This window comes from Nelumbo nucifera, chromosome 6 (genome assembly GCF_055504915.1).
Source record: "Nelumbo nucifera cultivar China Antique chromosome 6, China Antique-T2T, whole genome shotgun sequence".
Classification (NCBI taxonomy): Eukaryota; Viridiplantae; Streptophyta; class Magnoliopsida; order Proteales; family Nelumbonaceae; genus Nelumbo; species Nelumbo nucifera.
The window spans coordinates 23743673-23767524 of record NC_142654.1 but is presented as its reverse complement, the minus strand read 5'-3'; the positions used below and the strand labels follow the sequence as shown (position 1 = coordinate 23767524).

At 37.6% G+C, this 23852-nt stretch overlaps 1 protein-coding gene across 2 annotated transcripts; it reads right to left on the bottom strand.

The window, feature by feature from the left end:
• Window positions 1-186: 186 nt before the first annotated feature.
• LOC104612709 (putative transcriptional regulator SLK2) lies at window positions 187-19075 on the bottom strand. Of its 2 annotated transcripts, none has more exons than XM_088889402.1 (10): window positions 18860-19075; window positions 16887-17860; window positions 16568-16699; window positions 15902-15950; window positions 8425-8639; window positions 8241-8309; window positions 7289-7389; window positions 3387-3480; window positions 3195-3264; window positions 187-1467 (listed from the first exon to the last, which is right to left on the bottom strand). In XM_088889402.1, the coding sequence occupies exons 2-10, from the start codon at window positions 17625-17627 to the stop codon at window positions 488-490; spliced, it is 2451 nt and encodes an 816-aa protein (XP_088745528.1). In that variant the 5' UTR covers window positions 17628-17860; window positions 18860-19075; the 3' UTR covers window positions 187-487. The 2 variants fall into 2 exon arrangements, with proteins under 2 accessions (XP_088745528.1, XP_010278552.3); XM_010280250.3 differs by lacking the exon at window positions 18860-19075 and adding an exon at window positions 17940-18095.
• Between the last annotated feature and the right edge of the window lie 4777 nt (window positions 19076-23852).

The following is a 23852-nucleotide window of genomic DNA, read 5'->3' as shown; positions in this document are numbered from 1 at the left end:
TGGCATCAATCCGCGGACAGGATTTCAGTCCACCCCTAGGTGGAGCTAGGATTTCCCAAGGGTGGACTGAATCATAAAAACACCGACAGCACTCGAGAATTTATTCTCGGGTGGGTAGCCTCCACTTTAGAGGACATTACATGATTTTTCGTTGCCTTCAAAATCCATGCCATGTGAATGAAGTGCTGATGCAACGAGGAATAATATAGCATAGCATAAATATAACTGTAAGTGTCAAGAATCAAGATGGTGAGATGATTAGATTACACTTGGTGAAATTAGAAATGGCAAACCTCAAAACTGCCAAACTCGTAAAAGCTTAAAGACAGAAAGCCAGGGTACCAGAACATGTTAATACAAGGACAAACGCCAAGACTCTTGTCATTAAAAAACTCCCGAGTCCTGTACAAAAAAAGAAAGTACATGCTGGGTCACTTCCCCGACGTTGGTCATAGTAACAGTCAAATAAATAGCACATACTCAGTTGTCATGCCTTCCAGCCATAACCCAGGTCCCCAGGGTCACTGTTAAACATCCCGTTATCTGTGAAATCATGAGATATATCCTGGACCATTTCAGGCAAATGAAGATTCTGTGGCATATCCGCCATTCTTTCACTGAAGCTGTTATTGCCACCAACCCCTGACGAGATGCTGTTAGAAGCAGCTTTGAAACTGTTGCTCCTGTTTGGTGTCATTCCCACAAAGCTACCGGCAACACAGGTTGCAGAAGCAGCAGCGATGTTCCCAAACCTTAGCCCATTTCCAAACATACCTGCCGTCCCAGCCTTCCCTGGCAAAGCAGCACCCTTGGTGCCACTTATCCCATTTAAAACATTCTCTCCCATACTTCTACTTGCATTTTGCCCACCATGGCACTGCTGCTGTGGTTGCTGTTGCTGCTGATGCTGCATTCCTCCCCCACCGTTACTTACCATGTCCTGTAGCAACTGCTGGATCATGTGTGGCTGCAGGTTCTGGTTACCATGAGAGGATTGTCGGAGGTTCTGTTGGATTTGGTTATTAACATTCAGTGAGTGTGGTGGTTGTTGAGGCTGCTGCTGGTGGGAACTTGATAAGCCATTTACTGGTCCATTTGGCATAGATCCTGGAACCAAAGACCTCTGACCTTGAAATTGAGAAGAGAGTGCTTGGTTAGAATTGTTGAAGGAACATGAAGCCTCCTGATGGAGCACATTAGGGTTTGAGTTCATAGAATTCTGCCTCAGCATATTTTGATAATTGCTCAGTGCAACTGCAGCCTGTGCAGTGCCACTCAAAACTCCATCTCCTACCATGTGGTTACCATTCATGTGGTTGCTTAATCCAGAATGCATTGCCATAAGTTTATTAAGGGTGTTATGATCAGTTGGCAGACCCTGAGCACTTGCTAACTGCTCCATTTCCTGCATTTTCTGCATTTGGAGCTTGGCTGTAGAAGCCTGTCGAGGATAATTCTTCAAGCCTTCTGCAAATGAGGGAACTTCTCATGTTAAGATGGGAAATAAAATTTCTATATCCTCGACAGAATTATAAAAGCATTTTGAAACAATGGATGATTCCCCACCCCCTCACTACCCAGAATTACATATCATTGCAGGCTACCCAATTGATAGAGAGGTTGGCCGAAATAGAGTTCTAGTGGTTTCTATTTGCAAGGTCAAGGATGTCCACAATAGCCACTCTTTCCCTCCCTCCCTACCCCTCCCCCCAAAGGTTCTAAATTACGTAACTATAATCCCCACAGGTCACCCTCATGACCATATTCAACCCAACCTACCTTTTAAACCCTGTAAACAAAGTTTTCAAGGTGCAAGCGAGGCAAGGCAATGGATTTTTTATGTTAAAAACATAGACCCTAGGGTAGTTCCCTAGGTACCATAACCATATTTCTTTAATGATTATTCATGATTTTCATAAGAAAAGTATAAATTTCATATTAAAGTATAGAAAATCAACATATTCATGAGAATAAAAGGAAGAAGGAAAATAAAATTCAAAAAATATAGAGGCAGAACCCTTATTTTTGTTATAGGAAAAGAAGAAAATAAAAAGTATTGGTAGTAGAAGAATATATGGAAGAGGAAAATGTGCTGATTAGATAAAATTTTAAGTTCTTCCTTACTTATTGGTTCAGGTTTTTAAGTCTTTGAGGGTTCAATACAGCATTTAAGTTCTATTTTATAATTATAATCTCAAAAAAGAATGAATAAAATAGTATTTTATGGTAGGAAGTAGAAAACTGCTAGGCGAGCCTCAAAGGGCACCTTGTCGCCTAGGCATCGCCTCGACAACTATGCCTGTAAAGAGCCCCATCACTTGCAGACCATATTTAAGTATTATCTAAAGGGTTTTTCAAAAGAATTTATATTAGTACATGTTTAACAAACACATCTGCATGCACACACGTAGCAAGAGACTGAGATGGTACAGAGGAAAAGATAAATAATGTATCGAAGGAAATGGCAAAATATCTAAAATATTGGAAGTTTTCTTTGCATTGGAAGTCCAAAAGAAATGCCAAGTTTTCATTAATTAAAAATGCCAAGGGGATAAAATCATATATGAAGGATCGCTATCCTATATATTTTAATCAAATTACCACATCCAAGGTTAAAATGAGAACATCATGGAAAAGTCACATTAATATGACTGTAATGTTGAAAATATTATTTTAGTCATGCTAGCCACATTTCAAACCAAAAATCAAAGAAATCATGTCAAGAGTACTGAAAAAAAACCAGCATCAGCTTAACTGAACTGCTCATTCAGGTGGGCACCTCAATAAACCAACATTATTGCTGATAAATATGCAAGAACAGGAGTCATAAGGGAATACCTGTCATAGGGGACACATCCAAAGAAATCATGTATAAAAAGTTTTTGAACAAAAAAAGGATTGCCCTCTAAACTGAACAGCTCATTCAGGTGGACGCCTAGATCAATCCAACATTATTGCTGATAAATTAGCAAGAGCAGGGACACAAGGAAATGTGTGTGATGGGGGAGGGGAGGTTCCTGGGAAGGGGTTTATAACAAGGTGATAGCATGTAGCAGATTCCAGATACCTTGGCTATTGTACTTGGGCCCTTGCTTCATTTTTCTTAAGTTGGAGGTTCCAATGATAAACTAATGAAATGATACTTACTGCTGATGATTAAAAGATGTGTCATAAAAGAGTAATAAATGATTTACCAATAGGTCCAATATTGTGCTCCCGACTGAAATCTATTAAGTCTTTCATACTACTTACAACTTCAGCTATCTGTTAACAGATACAGCACATAAATGTGAGAGCCAAGCAGAAAGGTAGAACAAACACTGCAGTGAAATTCAGAACAAATATAAATCAATTAATCAAATAACATCAGATACATGAAGATGTACCTGCAGCGATCGAACATATCTTTTTGAAAATCCCAGGTCATTAAGTGATTGTAACTCCAAATGTCTTGCCAACTGACGCCCAGCTGTCAGGAACCTTTTAAAAGTATAAAATATATATATCAACAACTTGGTCCACATGCATAGACACAAATTAACTTGTTGGCCGATATGTATCGTATCGGGGGGTTACCGATATGCCAAATATATAAGATCTGGTGTTCTGACCTGTTTCAAGGGGTAGAGAAGCCTTAGGCCAACCCCTCTAAACAGGTTTTTGAAAGGGCAGGGGGGATCAAAACACCCAATACACTCCATCTGGCATGTCAGTGTGTATTGATATTTGGAACCTTGGTTGGCATGTGACGCAAAGCCTCTCTTTGTTCAGGAGAACCAATGTTAGACAATGATGACCTGACAAAAGGGGCTAGATGTGGCAAAAATCCCTATGATGAGGAAAAAAGGAGGCCAAATTATGCTGATATGGTGTGCTTTAAAGAGGCAACGAAAAGAGGGTTCTCAACATACCGAACCTCGAAACAAAACCTGGTCATTGCCCTCTTATCCAAAGGACAAATTTGAAATCAGCAGAAGGGGTAGATAAAAAGCTGATGGTGTCAGATAGGTGGCAAATCAGTAATATACACCATCCAATTGGAATCTCAATAGACAGGACAATAAGAGAACCTAAACAAGTAGCTGAAGCAACTCAACCTAGACCAGATTGACACTGGAGCAGAACCAAACCAGGCTGATGGTGAAATCCCAGGTGGGCCAGGTGCATGTTACAACTTAATAGGTCATGTCATTTAGATAATCCCAAAAGAATTTGATCAGATGGCTTGGGTGACAGACAATGGTTTCCACCTATCATAGTTCCCACAAGAGACCTTTGTTTGGAAAAACAATCTAAGATGTACACAAGCAGGGAAAAAAAAGAAAAGAAAAAGTCTCTAATGGCGGCACCTCTAGACCATGTCATTAGAGATAAGAATGATGGGGACTTAATGATGACCGGGTTAACTATGAGGAGGAACAGGATATGCATGACATGTCAAGAATGGGCAGCTTAGACTCACAAAAAGCATAGAAGGTAGACAAGGACCAACACTAGGGCAAACATTCCATTTGCAGAAGACAGGTTGGAGAATGAAGACACACAATAGTGATGGCACTGAAAGAGGTCGCAAGACTAGTAACAATCCATGGAATCCAGCAAGGTACTATCTCAAGACTGAAACCTATCAAGGGAACAACAACCTACCAGATACTGAATTAATACACACGCACACACTGCACATTTTAATGTATGGAAAATGGATGGATGATTGAAACCACAATGAGGCCTTCTATGTTTGAAGACCTCCAAATTGATTCTTAAATGCTACCTCCCCTGATAAAAATCAAGAGGGTGACACATCCCAGAACCTTGTGGTCAAACTAAACAACCTCTAAATGCACAGTTTATTTCTTCCCCTAGCTCTCCTGCAACTTGTTATCTTGAAGGTACTCCAACTGTAGTTCATATTATTTCAGCTTCCTCACGATGTTTGAATTTTGCAGATTCAAATGCATCTAATCACACTTAACTTAATGATTCTATATCTGAGGGAAATACAAGGGGGTTGGGGTAAGGAAGACTAGATGAAGGGGAAGGGAAGATCCAGAACCTAATCCAGATAATCTTTGGTGAGCTAGTTGAGTTTTAATTAGATATTGAGGCAAACTCTTTTTGAGGGAAGGTGACACTCCCCCTTTTTTGGCCGCTTCTGTACAGGTAGCTCCATAACCAAACCACACCCAAATCCTTGACCCCCAATCAATTACATGTCAAGAGAAAGAAACAACTAAAGTTAACATAAGAAGAAAGAAGAAAGAAGAAAGAAGAAAGAAATTGATGAAGTTAAATAGGACATCAATTATGAAAATTAGAGGGGGATAAAGAACAATGGAAGAAGGGAGATAAATAGAAGATCTCAAAGGGATTAAGGAAAACAAAGCAATATAGAATACTTCTTTTGAGGGCTGAAAGCATCCAAAAAGTGAATCAATTGTTTGGCATATCACATAATGTTACTTTTCACTCCCTGGAAGAATATTGCATTTCTCCAATGTAGAATATTGCATTTCCACTTTATCAATTTCCAATAAAAAGTATAACCAGCTCAACTAGCTAGAACCATGAATAGGTTGTTGGTCACCTGATGCAACATAAATATAGAATTTTGTTGATGATTAATACAAGTAAATTGTGCATTGACTATCATGACCATGACCATCTTCTTTCCACTAAGATTGAAGGTTAAAACCATGGTTAGACCTAAAAAGGGTGTAAGGATAAAACCACTAAAAGAGTTTATTTGACAACCACAGAAAAAAAGATAAAGAAAAAGAAGTTTCATGATATTGCACCTTTCTTATTTGTGACCCCTAGAGCAAGACTGACTGCTAGTGTATTGGCTGAACTTGCTGTCAACTAATTGAATTATGAAGAGTGAAAGTTAATGATTTTTTACCTAGAGCAACCATATGCTAAGGAGATCGGCCAATTAAGCTATCCCTCAATTGAAGTTATTAATTAAAATGTCTCAATATCATTGAGTGAATCATAGTTATGGGAGGAAAGAAATGCAAGAATCTTTAACGAGCAAGAAAGGAAAAAGGGGGGCGATAATTGAGTGTATCATGGTTAGAGTGGTGCATAGAATCAAGGTTGTGGTTCAAAAAAGCTGGACACCACCTGAGAGAGGCTTTATAAAGTTTAATTTGATGGCAGCAGCATTGGAAATCCAAGGGCTTTTAGAGTGGGAGGAATCTTTAGAGATGAAGATGGTCATGTAATGACAATGCTTTCAGGCCCAATTGGAATTGATAGTCCCTGGAGAAATAATATAATAGGTCCCATAAAAGGAGTGTCAAACAGGCATATGGACCTAATTAAGTACATTAATGATGGTCAATGACTGATGTAAGAACACCTGGGGGAGATACAGGAGTTTGTAATAAAAGCAGGACTTCATCAAGGGTCAGCATTTAATCCTTATTTATTCACACTAGTCATGAATGAATTAAGAAGCATGTTAGGAAAGAGGTTTCATGCAAATGTTGAATGGCATAGTATTAATTTGATGAAACTAGAGTGGAAAATGTAAAAGTGGATCCATGGAGACTGCATTACAATCAATAGGTACTAACTACTAAGATAAATAGGATTAAAATAGAATTTATGAAACATAAATTTAATAGTTAAGATTGGAGATCAAAAGATGCCTCAATCTGACATCTTTCATCATACTGGTTTGATAATTCAAAACATTGGAGAGGTCAGGACTCGGGAGGATGTCATTCATGGAATTAGAAAGGAATAGATGAATTGGATGGGCGCATCTAGAGTTTTGTGATCAAAGAGTACCACCTAGGCCTAGGCTAGATGGTAAATTTTTATATAACAGTTAAAGCCAAAATGTTGTATGCAGTAGAGTGTTGGGCAGTCAAAAAACATGTCCAAAAAATGAGTATGGTAAGATATGAACGTTTAGAGGGACAAATATAAAACTAGAAAATATAGGATTCAAAAATGAGCATATTCATGGGAATCCACAAGTAGCCCTGAAGGTTGAGAAAATGAGCAAAATAGACTAAGGCGGTCTGGTCATATGCATAGAAGACCATCTACAGCATTAGTAAGAATAACTGATCTATTGCAAATTTAAGGGTCTAAAAGAGCCAGGATTGCAGCAAAAAGGATATTCATTGAAGTAGTGTGGTTGGCACAAAAATCTAATTAATATAGCATAAAAAGGACTAGCTGTGGAATAATATAGAGCAATTCTAACAATCATAACATCACTAAGCCTTTGGGAATAGGAAATATTGTCTGGCTAGACAAATGTTTGTGGACTCACATATTGCAGTTTGCCTGTAAATCCTGTGCTGAAAGCCCAGCAGCTCCACTCTCAGAAACAGCAGATTGGTATTTTTGTGCAACCTGCACCAACTGATTCACCTGCAAAGTGCAAAAACATGTTTCAAACTGCAACATATTTGAAGGCATTGGTAAAAAAAGAACCAACATATATAAACAACACCTGAACCAATTATTTCCATTTGAAAAGATAGGAAATAACTCTTTCATCATTAACCATAAATTTTGTTAAGAAATGAGGTTGAAAAGACCAACTCCCAAAAAGATAGGATAAAGAAGAAAAAGAAACAAGAACCTCAAACAAATAAAACAGCAAAGGAGAATACAGAACAAAACAACCATTATTCCATTAAGAGTTTGCAATTTCAGCCAACCATAGCCACAAAAAAAAACCTTCCGCCATGTTGAATGATCTTAGAACCAATCTGAATGAAACCCTGATGTGATGCAGAATAACCCAAGGACAGTAGAACCATCCCGTATTCCTAATAAGTTACTTTGATCTCATTATTGCAGTTAAGGAGTAAAAAAAAACATATCCTTTTAACTTCTAAGGTTTCAGTTGATTACCAAGATATCTTTGTTTTTCTGGATGCTTTACCATACCTAATGTGGTTATGAAGAATCAAAGATGAACTCAAAAAGTACATCAAATGATATTACTTCAAAAAGCTTCCAAAAGTCAAAAGGCCAAATTGAGGAGACAGAGGAGGCAGAAACAGAGACACAAAGTAGGAGATCACTTCAACCATAAACAACTTCTTATTCAGATCCAAATGTTTATAAGACCACTAAAAAACATCAAAATAATATTTGAACATGATTTAGACTCAGCTTACCAAGCCCCATTATGTTTAGTCCATAAACCAAATTGACCCAGAAACATTGCACCAAGTAAAAAGAAAGAAAAAGTAAAAGCACAAAAAAGAAACCTGTGGTGCCACCAGCCTACGGAGGAAAAGTTCCTCATGACGTCGTGCACAGAATTCCCAAGACAGAATCTGGAACAAGAAAAAGAAGGAATGATTTAAAAAAAAATGAATAATCACCAACAAAAACAAAATCAAGGATAAAATAACAGATTGATAATCCTAAAGTACATGGTTGATTGCTTACCTTCAAATCATGAGTGAATACAATACGAAGTTGACCCTCACGAACAACACGGAGATGTTCATAAACACTTTCTTGAACTGCTTTTCCATACTCCAGAATCATTATTCCTGAAGGATACTTACATTCACGTGGCATATCCACAAACAAAAGCTCATCAATAACACCACTGTCGAACTTTATGTTATTAAGCCTTGGGAGTACTTCATAAGTTGCCTCTGTCACAAAAATAATGAAAAAGAATCAAATAACTAAATAAAGAAAAATAAATAAAAATTCCTATTAAAGCCTCAAAGGAAATGGTTTAGTTGGGAACATTGTTGATTTTTTTTATAGTTGTTAGGAACATAGTTGATGCATCAAATTGAAGACAGCCTAGCCAAGCATCATGCAGCTAAATAAGGTTCAGTGAGCAAGTAATAATGCAGTAACTAGGGCAGTAAAAGGACTGGATATATTATATACCTAGATACAAATCTAATTGTATTATTCAGACAATTGAATCTTCATCCATGGATTCCTATTGGACTTGGATCAGATTTGAATATTATATACCATTAATAAATTAAACTGAAAAGCGACCAGAAAATACGTTGTTAATAAGATGGACTAGAAATAACTAATATTATATGTCACTGATAAAATGAGTTAAAAACAACTTCCATAACTTGAAATTAAGACCCTTACAATACTTCAACAATTTCCTAATATATATATATATATATATATATATATATATATTAGATCAAGTTTTAAATTTAGATGTTTTTTATCAATAACTGAGATTTTATTAAGAAACCAAATTATAGGTACAGATGCGCATCATCCAAAGAGAAGTACAATTACCTCCCTATTACATACATCTTACAAACTAACTCATCCCTTTACATTCCGCTTCACAATTGTACCCAAAACATTTGCTCTTGTCCCACTCCTTGTTTAGCCAAATTGTCAGCTATACCATTTATATCCCTATAACTGGTTTTGAATTCGGACTTGAACAAGCAGATACTATTTACACCCCTAGTACTGAGCATGCAAATGTATTAGAAAAGAAAATGAAGATACAAACAGAACCCTGGCAGTTCATTTATCAAAAAAAAAAAAAAAACAGAACCCTGGTAGTTAAACCCCAAGCCAAAAGATGGCGTATAACCAATCTAGCTACAATAAACTAATGCAACGGCAGCAGAAACCAACAGTAATCATGGTAATTTCTTAAAGCAAACACCCTTGACTGACCTAAGCATTCCAGCTAGATTCATATTACTAGCAACCAAAAAAAATCAACCTAAACGCACTTGAAGTAGACCTAAAAGCTCCAGTTATATTTACTAGCAAAAAATATCCATCAACTAAAGCTAATATAAGCTCCCAACATGCTCATCAGATAATACTTCTGCAAAAGATAACTTAGTTTGGCAAGGGCCCAAAGCAGTCATATTACCTATCACAACATGACCAATATGGTAAGTCATGTCTCTTTTTTTATAAATGAATAAGATTTTATTAAAGAGAGATCAAAATGACAAGTCAATACAGGCTGCCCATGGAGAGGCACGAGCTGATACCTCTCCTAAACAACAAAACATTATTACATCAGACTAAAAAGCAACAAGTTACAGAGCTGCCCAAAATAATTGTTCCCTTGAGGCCCCTTGCTTAGCTAACCCATCTGCAATGGTATTAGCTGTTCTGCCCGCCCACTGTGAGGTAACAGTCATGTTCCTTGAAAACCAATTAACATTCCACAGAAGGACCCTGTAGCACCAAATAACTGAACCTGGATTTGTCAGCCATCCCACAACTTTGGAATCTCCTTCAATAAGGAAATTCTGAACTCCTAACTGTTCTGCAATCTGAATACCATGTACAGCCGCTAGAAGCTCAGCTCTATTAGAATCTCCTATACCCACAGGGCCTGAGAACAAGGCTAAAATGTTGCTGTCTTTATCTCTCAGCACCCCTCCTATCCCTGAAGGACCTGGGTTGCCTTGGCCGCTACAATCAAAATTCAACTTTAACCAACCTTCCAAAGAAGGCACCCACACAGCTGGTATCCTGTTCTTCCTGATATGGTTATTAGCCACAACTATCCAATTCCTCCAAATATCATCAAAAGAGAATGTGTGAAAAGAGTTCTTCCTGGTATCTTGTTCTTCCTGATATGCCGGTAGGGGTGTATCGGACTGTGTCGGGGCTCACTCCCCCTTTTTTTTAGTTTTTTTTTTTTTAAACTTGGTTCAAAGGGGTCAAGTTAAGGCATGTCTACCCCCTGAACCAGGTTAAATCCCGAAACACCCCCTGTAGAGGCATATTGGGAAGCCCCTGATACAATATGTATCGGCCGAAACAGCCTGATACGTATCGAAATTTTGAACCTGGGTCAAAATACAATCCTTTACAGTCTGAATATTTCTCTACTTCTCTTGGAATAGCCTCGCATTTCTTTCTTCCCAAATTGTCCACAAAGCAGCAGCTCTAATGCATTTCCACATTGTTCTACCATTTTTTATGGGCCACACAAAGGAGGAAGGGTCAAAGAGCTATCCTACGGCTGTAGTCAGATTACACTTGCACCCAAACAAGGCAAAGATCCAACCCCAAATAGCAGCAGAAAAGGAACAGGTTAAAAGCAATGTTTTAAAACGTGGAGGTGTGACGTGAGGCGTTCCACTACCTAGGGGCGTGAGGCGTAGTTCAGAATGCAAGAGGCGTAAGCCTCCCAAACACAAGGAGGCATAAGCCTCCTTACGAGGAGGGGGGTTAGGAGGAGGATGAAGATGAATGAGGGATTTCATTTTTTCTTTATTTTTAATAAAAATCTTTTATATTAAGAAGAATAAAGATGCATAACATTAGTTGAAAGGGGGGGGGGCTCTTGTCGAGTGGAGGCAAGCTCGCTTCGCTTGCTCGCCAGAGAAGGGGGCAGGGGGCAAACCACTTTCTTTCCCCTTATCCTTTCTTCCCTTTTCTTTCCTTTTCTTTTTTTTCTTCTCTTTCTTTTTCTTTCCCTTCCCTTTATTTTCCTTTCATTTTTTTTCTTTTTTCTTGTTTTTTTCTTGTCTTTTTATATCAGATGTGCATGAGGCGTATGCCTCTAGCATGCTCAGAAGTGTTAGCGCCTCTAGTATACGCCTCAGGACGTTTTGGGAGCACCTCACCTAGAGGCTTCCTTTTCTTTTTTTTCTTTTTCTTTCCCTTCCCTTTATTTTCCTTTCATTTTTTTTCTTTTTTCTTGTTTTTTTCTTGTCTTTTTATATCAGATGTGCATGAGGCGTATGCCTCTAGCATGCTCAGAGGTGTTAGCGCCTCTAGTATACGCCTCAGGATGTTTTGGGAGCACCTCGCCTAGAGGCGCCCCTCCATGCGTACACCTCCCACGCCTTTTAAAACATTGGTTAAAAGTAAGTGGGAGCAATCCTCACCATTAGCCCTGCAAAGTACACACCAGTTAGGAGAAAATGCATGGAAGGCCTTTTCTTCTACAAGCAGTGCAAGGTATTGATCTTTCTATAGAACACCTCTCAGCAAAAAATAATGATTTTAGGAGGAACAGGTCTAGACCAGATCTCCTTAGCTACAAAACCCAACTGTCCAGGGGAGGAGCAAAGGGACTTAAAAACGGAGGCACGCATGAAGAAACCTTTTGGAAAGTCATGTTGTGATATGGACTTCAATCTAAAACTGGGTAAATAGCATACACTAAAAGTCTTTCACTAGTCTTGGCACTTCATCTCTAAAACGCATTGAATAAACCCATGTGTATCTAAAGTGGTCATCAACAAGTGTAATAAAATACTTGTAACCATTCTTTGAAGGTCAAGTAACAGGGCCCTCCACATCAAAGCGAACAATATGGAAAGGAAAATCAAGTCATTTAGTTCTTGAAGGATAAGAAGTTCTACAACATTTTCTTAATAACACTATAACTCTGATACTGACATAGACTTGAATAACTCTAGAAACAAAACCTTTAAAAGAAATATGACAAAGGCGGTTATACCATAAGTTAACTTGAGTCTTATAGGATGGACATGTAGACTCTGTAGTTGCAAGGCCAACTTTATTAGCCAACACATAGAAGCCATCGACCATGCTTCCTCTACCAATTGTCTTCCCAGAGGTCAAATCATGGAACACACAAAAAGGAAAAAGTCACTAAACAATTCAAAGAGCTAGTAACACTACTAATGGGCAACAAGTCAATAGGCAATTTTTGAAAGAAAAAGGTCATATGGAAGAGATATAGATCCCTAACCTCCTATGGAGGAGAAAGAGCCACCAACAAGTCCCACTTTATTTCTTCCGAGGAGAACCGGAGAAGGGTATAGGATTGAAACAAAGTTACTTACCAGTCATGTGATTTAAGGCTCTAAAATGAATAATCTAGGAAGGTTCCGTAGAATGAAAAGACACATGGAAGGCAAAGGTGGTGTTAGCTGATGTAGATGCAAAGGAAGTGGAGGGGGCAAGGCTATAATCCATCTAACAAAGTGCCCTACCATACAACTCTAAGTGAATGCCAAAGGTGTTGATGATGTCCTCACCGAGATTAGCACTAGAGAAATGTTCTCGATTGCTCATAGTAGAACAATTAGATTGAGTTTCCTGACATGCCATGTTCGCTGAAGTATACTTCCTTTGACCTGATTTCTTGTTTTGGTCTTGTGCTAGTTTTTTATTTAAACTTTGAGTCCATTTTTGCTTTCCAATTAGATTCCAACAAGTCTCCCTAGTATGTTTGGACCATTAACAATGAGTACACCATAGCTTGTCTTTGTCATCCCCTTTCTTTTGGAATTTTCCCTTCCTTGCATGACTCATACCACTCATGCGTCCCCTAGTAGCAAGGCTATCTGCTACCCCTCAGGAGCATTCATTGTGTTACCCCTACTTTCCTCAAACTAGACTAGAGTATACACTTCCAAGAAAAGGAAGATCTCTTTTGCTCAAATGTTGAACTCTAATAGGCTCATATATAGGATTCGGCCCAAGTAAAAAGGCAAAAACACATTGTTAGGACACCAACTTCTTATAGAGGCCTTGGCATCCTCATAATTCTTCCACTTAATACTCTGATAATAATCTATCTCCTTCTAGACTAAAGTAAGGGTTGAGTAATAAGCAAATAAGCTTTGTTCCCCTTGCTTACATGTAGAGGACTCTGCTTGTAATTGATAAATCCAAATGTATTGTCTCTGTTCTGAGTAAGGAGACTTTACCTGCTCCCAAATTTCCTAGGATGTATCAACTCACACACATAAAGTTCTTTTTAACTGAAAGGAAACATGGATGGAAGCAGCTAGGACATAATTAAATAATTCCCCTGATTCCAATTATCATGCTTTGCAGTTTCAAATGTTGGCTCCTTCACAGTTCCAATTAGGTGGCAAATCTTACCTCCAGTTGTGATATGCGGTTTAATCTCCTAGGACCATGCTAGGTAGTTCATACCATCAAGTGTGGTAATTGTCATGGGAAAACTCATATGGTCCACTCCATTGTCCGGTCCTCCATGACTACTAATAGAGGTAACATTAGAGGTAGCAATATCATCAAATGCCATGAGAGCACACCTTAAGTAAGTAAGACTATTCACTGCTGTCTACACAGAGTAACAAGGAAAACACCATTCTTTGGAGCAAACCAGCATCTTCCTAACAAGCCGAGACCAAAAACAAGCCTCTACCAACAGAAAATGATGATAACACTACTGAATTCCCCTTTAGGAACACCACTAGACTCTTCTAGGACCAAGACTAGGTCACTTGCACATCAAACAACAGCACTCTGCAACTATTACTAAGATAATAAGTCATACCAGACCTAGCACAGGTCACAAACCTCAACATAAGGGGATCATACAATCCACAAAGGGTCACGAGGGGCTTCTAGATTGCTCTATAGCATTGGGCCACCACAACCACAGAACTGTCTTTGGTACTACGACCAAGATAGAAGAGGGAAAACAGCACATGAACCTGTCTCGGATCAAACCAATGTGGTTCTCCTGTCTCAATCTAGGGAAGATGAAGAATAAACAAAAAAGTTGTCACGATCTGCTCTCAGGTCTCAGATCTTAGCGCTGATACCACACTATTCATGAAATGTGGAAGTCTCAATCTAAGATCTCAGATCTTAGCTCTGATAGCACTCCTTTTTATTATTTATAGGCAGCAAAAGAAAAAATGTAAAATGTCAAAGGTGCCCTTGCAGCACAAACAATAAATACAACAAGACGGAAGTTTTTCAGAACAAGAGATGTATAGCTGAAGATATTATAAAGAAAGCAGCATACACCTTTTACTCTTGGCTGTCAGTTCACCTGGCTAAGGAGATACCACATGATCATTCTTTTTTATTTGCACTAGGGGTGTTCACAAGAAGAACCAAACCGATCAGATCCAACCCGATCTGGTCGGTTTTTTGAAACTTTTGGTCGGTCTCGGTTTATAAAATATAAACAACCCAGCAGGTCGGGTTGGTTTCGGTTTTTCAATCTGAAAACTGAACCAACTATGGCTAATAAAAGTCTAATACTTCTGGTTTTGGAATAGAAACAATGGGACTCCCTCCACTTTTAAGACTTTACACAATACTTTTTACAAATATAGACAGTTGGACTCCACTTTAGTTATTACTTTTTTTATATTAGTCTTGAAGTTGGAGATAATTAGGCTCCCCTTCATTCATAACTTTTTTGTAATAGTCTTGAAGTTGAAGAGGCTTACACAAAAATGGCAACCAGCTTTGGGTTTGGGGTTACTTACTCCGCAGCCTATATGACTTAGAAAAAGATGGTGTTTGACTCAAACACGCAATGAGCCAATTCAGCCAATAAGAGCCATATACAAAAAAGGTAAAGGAGATTGAAAATCAATAAATCACCCTTGATGACCAATTGGCCATCCCTAAACTGGACCAACCAAACTGAAAAACCAACCCAAACTGACCCTTCATGTTTGGGTTGGTTTTCCCTTATAACCAGTCGGTTTCAGGTTTTTTTTTTATCAAACTGACCAGGTCGGTTCGGTTGAGCAAAAAACCTACAACCAACCCGTAAACACCCCTAATTTGCAGTCTTTTTATCTTGGTGTACATGGGTGCTGACTTGTATAATCTTTTCTGATACTTCAATCAATGAAATACAGTACCTTATCTGATTGACAAAAGGGGCAAAACTATCATCTATAGTTTTCTATGGGAACCAAGAAGAGAATGTCCAATTTGGACATCAACACATGTGGTCTCAAACATATGATCAAGGCTGCCAATTATAGCCATTCATTGTCCAATCCTATCATGTGTTTAATCATGCTATTTGTTTGGAGACAATAAATCAAAAAAATAAGAAAAGGCACAAGAAAAAGGGATTCCAATAGAAAGAAAACATGACAATCAAAACGAGAAGACTATGCAAAAAAGAAAGCATAGGAGATATGTTCTAAAAGGTTAATTAAACTCCTAATCTACTTACCAAATCCCCTTCCTGTTTTAGAATTACAAATGCCACAATGCCATGCATCCTGAAACAAACAAGAAAGGAAGATTTTAACTTTTGTCATAACAATAATATTGACCAAAAATAAAAAAGAATGGAAGAAGCACAATTAGTGTTGCATGGGCTCACATGGGAGTCGGAATCTGACACATGTCCAGGAATCCAACTCAGTGAACCCCAAAAGGTAGGATTGGTGGACATGTCTCGCATAAATAATATTTTATATTATTTTTAAAACAGTTAAATTACGCATACCATTGACAAGTTAAACTCACAGCCTTTGCCTATTTTCCACATAGCTATATGAATTGTTTATCATTGTTTTCCTAATTTCATGTTAATTGAAAAAGGTACAATAAATAATGGATCATAAATCATGTGTAAACTGGAAAAAACATAAATATACAGTGTCCTGTTGGACAGCTTAAATGGTTGACAAGGCATTTAAAATGAGGTTTCGTAATTTTGGAGAGTTCATGTGGTGGGGATTTTGATAAATCCGCCTCATTCACACTGAGGCATCTATAGAAGTGATAGGTTACAACAGAATGAAGACACACACGTCTGTACAAAGCCATACATTACCATTACAAAGGATATATATTGATAATAAGAGAATACATTGTTAGTAAAATAACTGACCATAGCTGCCTGAGGGAAAACACCAAGGGCATGATGTCCAACATTATCATATAAAGATAGACACCACCTTTTCTTAGCACGAGGAGCAAAATATTCTGCCACAAACTTCCTCCAATAGGCTATACTATTGTCCTATTAAAAGAGCAAGAAAGACAGCAGAGTTACAAACCCCTCAATTGAGCCAATAAATGATTTGGCATCACCAAAAAATGAAAATAATATAAGAAAGCAACCCAATGAGAATATTTAATTAGTAAAAGGAAAAAAGAAAGCAATGGGTGCAAATAAACAAGTTTACTCAATGAAAGCACCAACTCACAGGTGGGTGATGACGATGATGATAAATGTACTGCATTAGCCGGTGAGCACATACACCATTCTCATGTGGGCGCTTTGTGGTAGAGAGTGGTTGTATTACTTGCTGTTGCAGGTGGTGTCTAAGCTGTTGGTGCTGCTGCTGCTGCAAGTGGGCCCGCTGCATCTGTGGCATAGACTGCAAAATCTGTTGTTGCTGCTGGCGTAGTCTCTGCTGCTGAATCAAGGCTTGTAACTGTGGATTGTGACCTTGAAACTGCATGGAGTCATGTCTCTGCAGTAGCTGTTGGATAACCTGCTGCTGCAGGATGTCTTCCTGCCTGGTGTCTAGCCGGGGTTTCTTTTGCATCTGGGTTAGATTATTTGGTTCCTGAGATGAGGAACTTGGGATATGGGTGCCAGTAGGAACTGAAACTTGGCCTGTTTGTGGTGTTGGATGTGATGAAGCAGTGGAGGCCCCTTGCTGTTGCTGCCTCTGTTGCATTTGCTGAGAGCTCTGATCTTGATGAGGGCTCTGCTGCACTATGGAGGATCCATCTATCACAGAAGAGCCCGAAATGCTTACATTATTGGACGAGAATGACATGGGTGATGCAGGTAAGCGCACATAAGATTCTGTGTTGATGCTAGTGCTTCTCTGCAGATGAGGTCCTCCAGAGAGTGCTGAATTGGCGTCTGTGACTAATGAACTTGCTCCAACACTTGGTCCTGAGTTTGTTGTGCTGTTCAAGACCGCCCTATTCATGTCTCCAGAAACCAGGCCCAAATTTGAATGCCCTGCACCTGGAATAGAATTCGACGAGTTCCCAAAAGAAGAATTCAAGTGGGAGTGCACTGGGACCTGCAACTGCCCATCTCCTTGGAAAAAGATACCAGAGCTTGAGGATGACTGCACTGATCCTCCAGCCACCCGAGACAGAGCCACAGAGGGCACCGCCGACTGGTGGCTGGAATCCAAGTAGCTGTCCAGAGCCAGCCCTACAAACCGTATAGAAGGGGGAAATGGTCAACCGTATTCACAGAAAAACCCCCATACAGGAAACCCTAATAAATTTACCCGAACCCAAAGCCACCATAAAGGATTTCCTTCGAGGCTTCAATCAGATGAAATGAAAGAAACAACTTATCCCTTTGTTTGTGTAATGCATTAGCAGAAGGAAAGCTTGAATATTTGAGCAGAAAGGTTACAGACGGTCTAAAGAATCTCTTCCAAAAAAGGAGCCGTGTTAAGGGTCTGCGTTACTGTTGAGGAGAAGACAAAGCAAAAATAACAACAAAAGCGATAACCCAAAATTAATTAACAGAAGAAGAAAATGAAGAACGATAGAAGAGGCGAAGAAGGGAAGAACCAACTCGAAACCACCTCTACAGTAAAACGGATTCAGAAGAAACAGAAAAAAGGTGGGGGGGAACTTCCTGCGCTAACCCTCTAATGCAAACGAAAATCCGAACCATTCCAACGAAAACCCTAATTTTCTACCAGAACAAGTTCCAGCGTAAAACCCGAAATTCCTGCACAACAATAGTATGAAAGAATCGAAACCGAAACATACAGTTGCAGAAGAAACTCAATCAATTTCATCATCTTAAACTTTAAGGCTTACCTACGTGAAATACATTCAAAAATCCAAAAGAAATTAAAAGTTCTGAACTTTTAAATCACGACCTAAGGGAACAAAATAATTAGAGAAAACTGCACAAATCGGACACTAGAACCATCAAATTGTCTTCACTGTCAAGTCTCAACACAAGGAACAAAAAAAAAAAAAAAACTAAAATACCAAAGTGACAAACAAGCAGGAAGAACAAAACGGAAATATAGAACTATACGTGAGTTTGCACTGTTAAATAGTGAACAGATATTCTCAGAGACATTTCAGAGAGAAAAAAATATACACAAAATTCAAAAAAAAAATAGAGAGAGAGAGAGAGAGAAATAACTAAAAATTAATTAATCGATTAAGGTATAATGCGGACCTGAATATCGAGCTGGACAAGCCAACCAACAGCTAGCCACCTAGCAAATCATCTTCTTCAAACAAAACCGCCATCGCCTTCGTCGACGATTATATAAGTTCGCGGCCTCGCGGGAATTGCAGAGAGTGACTGGCTGCACCGGTTGAAAACCCTACGACAACCGGCTATCTCCGGTGTACAGTATGAGCAGAGAAGCGACACGGGCTCGTCTTCTCTGACACTCAAACGTGGCAACGTTTTTATGTTTGACGTTCCAACGAAACAGAGAGGACAATGACAGCGACAGTGACAATTCTGACCGTTGGATCTGCCAGGAGGGACAGGAAAGATATGTATACGATGGAAACGGAACAGAGATAATAAGCCCTCTTACCGAAAAAAATAAGAAGAAAGATGCGAGTGGAATCGGAATAGAGATAAGCCCCTCGTGTGACTCTGCCTGTCAGATGCGAGTGGAGATCGGCTTCCTATGTTTATTTTTGGGTTCTATTTATAATTTTATGTGTTTTTTATTATTATTTATTATTTACTATTATTTGAGCATAGTCTGTTACCTCGTACTAATTATGAGGATAGTATTTTTGATATTTTTTATTCATAATAAATTTTTGACACATATATAAATATATAAATTTTATTTGATATTTTTATATATAATTAATATTTAATTAAAGAGATTAAACTAATTTTTAATTTTAAATAATAATCCACTTTTATGAATAAATAAGGTTTTATAATTTTTTTTCTTTTCAGTGGAGTTAACCATCACTACCTTTTTGAGTGTGAATGTAACTATAGATTGAAGTTCATTTTTTTTATAAAGAATGATGTTTTTGTTTGAAATTATGAATAACCACTTTTGAAAAGCTCTTTTTGAGAAAATAATATGCCATTTGTATGAAAGAAAGGTCATGCTTAAGTGGAGGTGTGTGTGTGTGAGAGAGAGAGAGAGAGGCTGGGATGGAGAGGGAGATTGATATAAGGCTAATCTAGTGTTACACAATCTTTGCCATGTTGTTTTAGGGAAAAATCCAATGTATGGAATTGAGGAGATTGTGACTTAGAATTATATAAATACCTCTTCTATATTTATAATCTTTAGGATGATTTACTAATACTTCTATAATTTTACATAATTACTAAGTGAGTTTTTAGGGATGGCAATTTTTATCCTACTCGGTGGGTACTTGCCCCAATATGTGAGTTTTTCTTTTTTTTTCTTTTTTGTTTGAAGGATAGACTTTGGGGTGAAACACAACCCTCCCTATCACGCATATTGTTGGAAAGCATATAAACTTTATGTTTTAGGTGTTGAATTTAACAATAATTTAAATTGTGTGAAGGATAATTGATATTTTATATATTTTTACATGTCTTGGTCAAATAATTTTAAATCTTGTTGTTTGTTGATACTATTGTACTTGTTTATTGCCTGTATAACAATGAATAATAAGAAATTATATACAAGCTCTAAATCCAATCCACCCTACCTTTCAATGCAGGGAGGGTAGGGTCGGATAGGGTTTTGCAATTCCATGTGCGGGAAGGATTTGAATTCTCAAAATCCAACCAGATATGGGTTTTGGGGCAGGTATGGTTTAAGAAGTTTAGGCCCTTTAGGGAGGTATGTAGGGTCTATAGTTTACAAAACCCTCCTTGAACCCACCTCATTGTTGTCCCTAACTAATACCTGCCCAACAGTTTGGTTATTATTGACACCCCTCTATTTTACAAATTATGATCACTACTTGGCAATAACTTTGCCAAAATGTTTCCCTTATTACTGGTTTTCTTAAATGGAAGTGTAAAATGATATTTTTGACCCTACAATAATTTCAATCAAAATAACGAAAAGAGAATAAATATTCTAAATGTTGATTTCAAATAATAGAAAAATAAAAAGTAAGAATAAACAATAATAAAATGCATGATATAAAAATAATAAATTAAAATATAAAATATATGAATATAATAGAAAATTACAAACTAAAAAATAAACAAACAATAAAAACTACATTTTGTATTACTGTCCATTTTACTTTGCCTTTTTTCTTTGTATTATATTCCATTGTTTTTTACTTTTTTTTTGTCTAATTACTTCTTGTATTATTTTCAAAACAAAACAATGTTGGAGAGGGACAGAGGGTGATATGAGACTGTTTAAAATGATTTTAAGGGAAAAAAAAAAGTTCCCAAGCAAATATACAAAAAATTCCTAATGGAAGGTGTATTAACTAGAGTGGTTGCAAAGTATAGGGGTGTAATGGCAATGTGCAAAGTCACAAACCATAGATGGATCTTAGTACTTGCATGAAACTATGGGAGGTTTCTTAGTAACCAACCCTAATTTGGGTTTTTATTGTTGAGTCCCCCTCATAAATCATTATGAGTTTGTACAGTTGAGAACAGTGTAAATGGGGGAATCCATCACAATTCAAGGGGCGCAGTGTAACATAGGTAGGATCTTGGGAAAATATATTTAGAAAACCAATAAAATTTTTTGATCGGGAGTAGGTTATAAATTTCCCCTTATAATTTATAATACATCTAAGATATCAAAGTCAAAGCATTTCGGTCCAAATGAAAATAAAATTATACTAATCCATTATTTTTTTTCATGATGGAGGTCTAAATATGACCTAGGTCACCCCAATCTTATTCATTATACTACCTTTTGGGGGGATATTGGTAATGTGGCTCCCTCAGGGGCCAAGTGCTACACACAAGCCAGTCTAGCTTACAAGTGAGTTGCTAGATTAATTATAAGCTGCACAAAATGTGGAGAGACAGCCTTTCTGTGGTTTGAATTCATACCTCTACAATAGTATTATTTTATTCATTATGCTGTCTCTGGTTGCAATGTAAATAAATTTATACCGATGTAAAACTATTCAATGCAAATTATTTGAGTGTAAATTCTGACTTGTTGCTGATTCAAAATTTAATTTATTGTGTTTGATTTCATACAAATAAAATAAATTAGGCATGAAGCAAAATAAAGTAAAACCCAACACAAAATTAAATAAGATTGTACATTTTTTTTCATTTGCACTCCCATGTATTTGTATTGATGCAAATAAAATTGCACTACAACCAAGCATAGCCTTAGAGTCACAAAAAACGAGAGGCAAAAAACATGTAATTCAATAGTCCGGGGTCAGCATCGCAAACCCTAACTGTTTTGATCCCCTGCATTTGTACTTTGAGTCCAAAATTCCAAAATTATAATAATATTTATATTGATTTTACCTCTTCAGACTCGATTAATACATAACTAGCAGAGGGGCCCTGCTTCGCAGGGGCTGGAATAGAACTGTCGATTCGTTGACCCGTTGATCCGGTCTTTGGCCAAAAACCGTTGAATTGGTCAACGACCCATTGACCCGAGTGGTCGAACCATTGACCCGTTCAATGGTTTATGGCCGTTTTTTATTTTTTTAATTGGGAACCATCCAGGAAAACGGTTCTATTTTATCCTAATCTCGGTCCCTAGCCAAAAATCGATGAATCGATCCATGACCCATTAACCCGGGCGGTCTAACCATTGACCCGTTCAATGGTTTTTTGTTGTTTTTTATTTTTTTATTTTTGTTGTCAGGACGGGCCATCCATTCGAACTGAATAGTTGAACTATAAACACGAAAACTGGTGGTTAGAATGGTTCCGTTTTCAGGTTGTATGAGTCACACGCTCGAATGACATAACACGTATGGTATTGCTTAATGGACCTCACACACTCAATTTTTTGCCTGTAATTTTTGTTGTCAGAACGGGTTATCCATTTTTTTTATTGGGAACCATCCAAGCAACCAGTTTTGTTCTACCCCAATCACGGTCCCTAGCAAAAAACCCATTGACCCGTTCAATGGTTTTTGTCTTTTTTTTTTTTGTCATAATGGATCGTCCGTTTGAACCAGACGGTCAAACTGCCAATCCGAAAACCCATGACTAGAATGGTTCCATTTTTGGGTCGTATGAGTCGCATGCTCAAATAACATAACATAATGGTTTTTAAAACCAACCCGAAGACCAAACTGGTCAAGAGTCCGTTTACCAGATCAAACGGTTTGATCATTCCCATTCTAACAAAATAAAAAACAGTCAAAACCGTTCAAATGATTCGATATTTAGTTATTAATAATATTTATAATAACTATTTTATATTTATATAATTAGATATAATAGGTAATTAGATAATTATATATTATAGGAAATGGGTTGCTCTCACGTGGAAGTCTACTCGCACGAATAGATTCCATTTTCTGCACGGAGAGAGCACTCCTATCCTATATATAAGATTAGTTACAATTGTTGCGTTTATACTTATTATAACAAGATAAAGATATATCACATGTTTTGCATAGTTTATTTGTAATAACTTCACATAAGATGTCTAAAATCACGGTTAAGGATGTTTAAAGCTACATTTGGCATTCCATATTTTAAGGATTTATCTCCTTTTTACTATTAAAGTACCCCTATTAACACAAAATTTTTAAAAGGGAGATAAGTCCTTAACTAGAGAGATAGAACCGACAATACTATTGTCAAATTACCAAGTTAAAAGTATGCGAGTTGTAAAGTGTAAATGGGTCTTACAATGCCACCCTTGATAATCCTGATGACAAAAAGAGTGGGTTCTTGGTCATTTGCTTACAAACCCTATGAGGTTTGGGTTGGGGCCGTGTTTGTTTTAAGGTGTATATTTAGGGTTCAACTATCAAGCTAGAAAGACATTATATCAGAAAAATTTATAACCGATCAACCGGCATCATAAAAGTAATAACTAATCAAGCTAGAAAGACATTATATCATAAAATTTTATAACCAATCAACCGACATCATAAAAGTAATAACCAATCAGGTGGGTTTTCATCAAAATTCATGAAGGGTTTGAATGATCAAAGGATCATGTCTTTCAAGCATGGTTTTTAAAACCAATCCGGAGACTTAACCGGTCAGGGGTTCGGTTACTGGGTCGAATGGTTCGACT

Excerpts from the sequence above, each read along its gene's own strand:
- LOC104612709 (XM_010280250.3), bottom strand. Across the intron at positions 3,481-7,288 it reads TTACAGGCAAACTGCAATAT|GTTCCTGACAGCTGGGCGTC; the intron begins GTGAGTCCACAA and ends TACTTTTAAAAG. Across the intron at positions 3,265-3,386 it reads GATATGTTCGATCGCTGCAG|ATAGCTGAAGTTGTAAGTAG; the intron begins GTACATCTTCAT and ends ATCTGTTAACAG.